This window comes from Dermacentor variabilis, chromosome 6 (genome assembly GCF_050947875.1).
Source record: "Dermacentor variabilis isolate Ectoservices chromosome 6, ASM5094787v1, whole genome shotgun sequence".
NCBI classification, from domain to species: domain Eukaryota; kingdom Metazoa; phylum Arthropoda; class Arachnida; order Ixodida; family Ixodidae; genus Dermacentor; species Dermacentor variabilis.
Window position 1 is genome coordinate 144,407,836 of NC_134573.1, and position 7,102 is coordinate 144,414,937.

At 42.9% G+C, this 7,102-nt stretch overlaps 1 protein-coding gene across 1 annotated transcript; it reads left to right on the top strand.

The window, feature by feature from the left end:
• The first annotated feature begins 3,163 nt into the window (after nt 1-3,163).
• Nucleotides 3,164-5,170, top strand: LOC142585388 (queuine tRNA-ribosyltransferase accessory subunit 2). Its single transcript, XM_075696119.1, has one exon. The coding sequence runs from the start codon at nt 3,732-3,734 to the stop codon at nt 4,899-4,901; it is 1,170 nt and encodes a 389-aa protein (XP_075552234.1). The 5' UTR covers nt 3,164-3,731; the 3' UTR covers nt 4,902-5,170.
• Nucleotides 5,171-7,102: the final 1,932 nt, after the last annotated feature.

Here is a 7,102-nt window from a genome sequence, read left to right on the forward strand (position 1 = left end):
GTTGTGTGTATGTCATAGTGTACGATTTTTGCCACGTATTTTAGCATAAGAAATCCAATCAAATGTAAATTCCTTGTTTCACTTGGATGGCCTGGGTATGGGTGGTTTAAAAATCTTTTTGCCGAAACGATGCCCGACGCCGACACGATTTTCTATGACACGGGATCCTTAACGCTATTGCACTAACATTGCATCGTTGGCCTCCTCCTACATCAAGGGGGAAAAAACATTGTTGCATGTGCTGCTTGCGACTGAAGAGAAACTGTATTTACAAACTGCACATTGTCCGGCTGGAGAGGAGCCTGCTGCATAGGCACGGAGTACAACTTCCTAAGTGTGGTCTGGTATCACCATTTATTTGCAACCTTCACAAAAAAATAGTAATAAAGAAAAAGAAAAGAATAACTGCATAGAGCAGCGGCATGACAACTGTGCCTGTCTATTAACCCTACACAGTTCTGGGACCTTAGTCATTTATGAGGTTGCTCCGTTCCCAGCTTCTGCTGCAGGTGCTGGTTAGGTTCAACAGGAGTTCAACAGAAGGTTGCTCACAGGCATGATATGCGTGCCATAAAAATGATGAAATGGCCACTGCTTTCGAGTGCCAGGGCTGTTGAAGCTTAGCTGTGTTTGCACGTATATAAGGAATTTTTGTGAGCAAACGTAACCAACCGTTAACAGTAGTTTCATTTGATAACAAGAGTTAATGACTTGGCGGGCAATTGTAGTCTCAGCCATCGCTGGCTGTTACAGGTAATGAGTGAGTGTGCCTGGGTGCATCCAAGTGATGAACGGATTGGAGTGAACTTCACGATTAATGCACTGTGTTAAAAGACTGTTAAGCTCAGTTCAGTTTGCTGCTGAAGCATTGCACTGGGCTGCATTTTACAGCCAAGGTGTTAGTGTGTCTGTATAGAAGCACTAGAAAATGTCTGTTATATATGTGTTTTGCAGTGTCCTAAGAGAACTAGGTTATTCAGAGTTTATATTTCGAGGGAAGGAAGGGCATGTTAAGGGTGCAAGATGAAAGTCCCGGACCAGGGCGAATTTTTCTTCAACTGTGAGGCTTTATTTTCTAGAAACTCGTTTGGGTTTCTTTTGTAGCTTCATGCTGCAATTCAAGTGGATGACAATTTTTTCCTTGCTTGTACTTTGTTCCACCTTGCAGGCTTCCGCAGAACTCATATGCCATGTTAAGAGTGATGAGAGAATAAATTATGACGTGTGTATGTTGATTAGAGGCAAAACTATGGACACTCGTTTTCTCTATGTTTAAAGGTGTTTTATGAGAAGCGCTTACAAAGCTTTGCCGCTGTCCTGGTAAAACCAAAAATTCGATACTTAGAGCGAACCCTATTATGGGAGATGTGGGCTGAAAGTTTCAACTGTGTAGGTTAATTATGAACCTTGAAAATAGTCCTGAATTGTCATTTTCTGCCTAGATTCATGCATAATACAAGGCACGTACGTATGAAGGCTTGCCTGGTCTTAGTGATATAAATGGGGTTCTGTATGTATAGATTTGCTTAAAAGAGGGGACATCTTAAAGGTTATTTACAATAGAAGGGATAACTGTGTAGGTTCATTGGCAATTTTTGCTATGAATTACTTCAAGTGTTCCACAGCATGTTGAAAGCATAATTTAAGAACTGTGTTCGAAACTTGCTCAATGTGTCAAAGGAACTGAATGTGTTGCGCAAGTGACATTTCAGAGGAATAGGTTGCATTTTACAGGCGATTTCCTGGAGAAGTTTCAAGGGTCCTAGGTGATTGTCTTTTGCAAAACCATTCTAGACAAGTGCTCAAAAGCACTGTACAGCTAGTATGCAAGATTGTTTGAGTCCTGGTAGCTCTGTATATCACTCAGAGTTCACATTCAATAGAAATAGTGGGAATAATAAGGGCCATGTGTTGCAAACGGTTAAATTGTCTAGCTTAATTATTATCTGCACAAATAATCACTGATTACTCTTTTCCCTCTTTCCTGCATAATATGAGGTGCACAATAGGTTTTCTGATGTCCTCGGAGAAATAAGTCAAACCGACTTTACAGTTGGTGGAAAGAGAAGACGCATGTCTAATGTGTGTGCAAAGTTTGTTGCATGTAGAAAGAAAACACTGCACTTACAAGTGTTATGTGTATGCTTTCCTGGTTTCTTGAGAGTATGAACCCTGGGTGCCAGGGTTCAAATACCACCTTGAAAACCGCTGAATTCGGGAAAAGAGATGCGAGGGCCCTTAAAACTTGTTGAAAATAAATGTGCTCCTTGGATTGCTTGAAAAGTGGGGTTGGGGGTGACTTTTGAACACTCGAAGTTCCCCTTGCACAAGATCTGGTGCGCTGCTGCGGCAGTAGTTTCCTTTCGTCCGTACTGCTCTGTGCAGGCGCGCTTGTGCCATGGCGTTGCAGCTAGAGGAAACTCGGTTGAGGCACGGTCATGATGTGGCGTCGCAGCCAATGGGAATTTAGGCGCCGTTTTGCTGCTACAGACGCCAGACTTTTTAATTCAATGAGCCATTTGATGCTTTTGCATCAAAAATTAATTCATCAAGCAACTCCTATAGCGGCTTCACTAAAAATTGGGCTTTAATTCTGCAATGTAGCGCTCGTCCTGTGTTCAAGCTCGTCCAAGTTAGCGCTCGTCCTGTGTTCTGCTTGTCCCTGTGTCATTTTTTGCGCTATGTATCCCAGTCTGAATGTAGCAAAGCTTGATGTGATTGATTGATAAGTGCTTATGTCAAAGACGCGAAAAAATGTCATCCGAACGAATTTTTAAATTTCATAATAATCAAACGTGATTGATAATTAATGCGCACGGATTAGTTTATATAAATTTGCACTTAAAGAAAATGTGGTCTTTTTTGACCATGTTCTTTCCACGTTATGCAGAATGGCGTATTTATAGAAGTTGCGCTGGGATTCTCTCTCTGCATGTGTATACGAGTTTCTAGAAAAGAAAGCCTTGCAGCTGAAAAATTCATCCTGATTCATTTAAAAGAAGCATATGTAAACAACTAGTTATACTACATTCAACGTTGAGGACTCAAGATCGAGGAATCTTGCGGCAAAATACAAAACCGCTCGTATGTGAAGGTTTAGATGCACGTTAAAGATCCCCACATGGTCATAATCAATCCAGACGCCCACTACGGCGCGATTAGTAAGGCCTGGCAGCAGCTGAAAGTTGGTCAAAGTTGAGCGTCTACCACCTGCGACTTCGTGAGGTAGTCTGTTCACCTTTTCGCACTGTAACCAAGCTGTAACCGCGCACTCAAACAGTTCGTCAGCAGCTCTATGGTCAGCAGAAAATACACCGATAAAACCACGGTCATCGCATCTTGTCGGCTTCTGTGGCCGGTGGGACGCATGAACAGATAAAGCACCATTGCGAAGGCATCAATGCCCAATATGGCTGCGCCCGCATTGTATACGTGCCAATATGCGCGCCTACAGTGACATGTTTCAGCGCTGATTTGAAACTGCTAACTGACCGAGGCATAAGACAAGTTCTGATTTACCTTTGGTGGCTTCCCTCTTGCGTGGACTTGTTTCGTCTTGCACCAATGTGATGTGCATTTTTTGAGCGCACGTTTGGACGGTGCTACGTGCAACACGTGCGTGCCGTTCATTCATTCACTCAGTCATTTAAGTTTTTCGTCGACTGCGTTACAAGTTGTCTATATTATGTTTTGAACGCTGGAGTGGCACTTCGTTTGACACTGCCAACGCAATGCGCTTTTCCGTGTCTCACGCTTGTAAAAGCAACAGCGGCCGCTGTGGCGAGATTTGGGCTCTCCAAGGCGCTTCCGACGCTGAGCGCTTCTCCACACCGATGTGCCTGCTGTACACGCAAGCCGGTAGCGTTCCTCACTTGACGTACGACATGCTCCACAAGATCAAGGGCGTCGACCATCACCCGGCGCTATTCCCCTTGCCTCCCATTGCCAACTTCTCGAACTCGGTTCAAGAGTTCGGCGCCGGAATTTCCAAGTTCTCAGGCATGCCGACGCATCCAGCTTTCATCAGGATTCAGGATCCCATGAAGGCGACGCCGTCTGGGTTCAACGACAAGGCCGGCGTTTCCATCTGGGATCAGGGCGGTCGCATTCACCTGAACGTCCCTAGTTTCATGCGTATCGTGGAATCGTTCAAGCCCTCCTGCTACCAAGCGCTTTGCGACAGCGATACGCCCAAGGATGCCACGAGGAAAAGGCTTCAGCGCGCCGTCGAAAGAACAACTTCCCTGCTGGATCAATGCGTCGCTGCTAAATCTGTGTCAAGCGCCCTCCGTGACAGTTGCATTCTCGGAACGGTCGTTGGCGGCTACAGCAAAGAGCACCGCCATACCTCCGCGAAGGAGATCTCCAAGCGCGATGTCGACGGGTACGTCATCGAAGGCTTTCACATCGACGGACCGGCGTCGAGAAGCCTAAAGTTCGAAGAGGTGAATGACCTCTTGGAGGAGGTCATTTCGTTTTTGCCCGAAGACAAACCGCGGTTCATGCACGGCATACTGCGGCCAGAATTCATACTGAAGGCCGCTATTAGCGGCATAGACGTCTTTGACACGTCGTTCGCGAACGCCGTTACTGATGATGGAATGGCTATGTCATTCTGCTGCAGCTGTGACAATGACAAGGGCCTCTCGTTGATGCTCGAGAGGGACCTGTTGGATCACGAACTTGTGCTGGACATGAAAGATTGCAAGTACAGGGACCAGTTTGTTCCGCTCTTGGAGGGATGTGCATGTTATGCATGCAGACATTTTACGCGGGCCTACGTCAACCATTTGCTAAACGCGGGGGAAATGCTGGCGTTCGTGTTGCTAAACCTGCACAACATCCATCATTTCCTGAACTTTTTCGAGGCTATCAGGAAGTTTCTAAAGGAGCAGTACTGATAATTAAATCGCTGGTGCTCGCGATCAAACCACATCTCTAGAAACTCCTAGTAGATGGAGCTATTGCCGAATAATAAAATGCACCATTCAGATGAGAACTAATGGGCATTTGTGTCAGCCCCATATAAAATTGGACAGCTCATAACTGCCACATTCTTGATGAACAGTGTCACATGGATATGATACTAACAGGAAAAAAGGCACTTTCTGCAGTTGTAGCAGAAATGTAGCTGGTGCTGTGATATTGTCATAAAATTACAATTTTGGTACGCTGTGTGTCTAATTTTGCATGGCTGCATTTTAGCTTTTCTCATTTTGCATAGCATCAACTTGGATGGTGCAGATGATGCACTCTCTTGAGTTGCATCTAGGTGCTGCATCCTCAAAGTGATAGTGATAAGATAGATCAAGGCATGACATGAGCCGCTACGTTGTCCCCTTCAGTCGTGAATTGTGATGCACTGCAACTCAAGATGGTAGGACGATCATTTGTGCATATCCTAGTGAGTTTGTTGTAATTATAGTAATTAAGTTTTGATTTAGTGTACCATAGTAGACACATTTTTTTTTTGTCATAAAAAGAAATGTTTGAATCAATAGTTCAAACCACATGCACAAGTTGGGTATTGGCTGCGGAAATTACGATGAATGAAAAACTACTTTTTCACTACTGCTGACAGAACGTGATGCATTTAACATTCAAACATGGCAGTGCCTTAGTAAAGTGGTCATGCGCAGCAGTACTCTGCAGTTTGAAGTGAACTGGAGTTATAGTGAGTAAGCAGAGGGTTCCATTTGACCAACAGCTCAACGTTTAATTTTTTTTTTTCCCTCTGTTGGATATAGAAGTTTATTTACCACATAAGTACACTGATGTACATAAGCGATGGGGATGGCAGGTCAAAAGCTGCATAACTGCAGCTTGATTGGTCCCACCTCCCCATAAACAACAAGCAGCAAAATGGCACCATGTTCATTATACATATTTATAGCAAGATAAAAAAGAAATCGTACAGCAAGAGCAGAAATATCAACTTTGAAACGGTAAAGAAATACTTTTCAAGCGACACACAAGAAAGTTAACATTCACAAAAGTATTTGCAGTAATGTGTTTTTAGATACTTGACATACGTTTTCATCACTTAGTTTATATTTGTTAAGTGTTGAGGGAAGACAGATAGAGAGTGCTTGAAGACCGTAATGAGTGTGTGGCTGCACAACTGCCTAGTGTTCAGTGTATCAATTTAGGCAAAAAGCTGGCTTCTATTGCAAGTTTGCAATGTTTCTGGTATGAGTAGTACCCTTACTCATCTCACATTTAACATATAAGTTGATATTCATAAAAATGATCTAATCGTAAAACTTTAAACTTGAGGAATACGTAACGTGTATGTGCATTGTAAGGCTGGTCTGAAAGCATGTAAGGCATTCTTCTGAAGTGAAACTAATGACCTAACGATCCCTTAGCACTATTTGGCCAAGCGAGGTGGCAATAGCGCAGGTGAGAAGCAAATAGCGCTTTATAAATCATAAGTTCCTGCAGTGTCAGTAGTGATCTCTGGCATCTGCGTAATATACCTAAAGCTTTACCAAGTTTATTTTGTAGGTAATCTGTGCAGTGGTCCCATAGCGTCAGTTTATGAAAGATAACACCCAACGTTTTAGCTATAGCAGAAAGCTCTATTTTCGTGTCGTCGAGTGTGAAGCACTCACAAGGCAAAGACTTTGCTCTAAAGAGGACCGCCTTTGTTTTGGAGCAATTTAACTGAAGAGAGTTCTTTACCAAACCGTTATATATTTTCCATAGTATGCCAAATTTATGACTTCATCTTCTTTAGTTCCTCAAAAGAGTAACGTGGTATCATCTGTGTAAAAAATCTAGTTAATCGAATCATCAATATTCACAATGTCATTTATATAAATAATAAATAGAAGTGGCCCCAGCATGCTACCTTGAGGCACATCCTGCTGAAGTTTAAGCAAAAATAATTTCCTATTTAGTGATTAGTGATACCCATTCTTTTTGTTGGTTACGTAACTTTCAAAGTCTAAAACAATTCCACATGTACCGTAACAATTAAATTTTTGTAATAGTGTTCTGTGGTTAATTCTGTCAAAAGCTTTCAAGAAATCTAGGAATACTCCCAATGTTAGTTTCCTTGCCTCTATGTTTTTCAGAATTAGTTTTTTGTTCAAGAGGA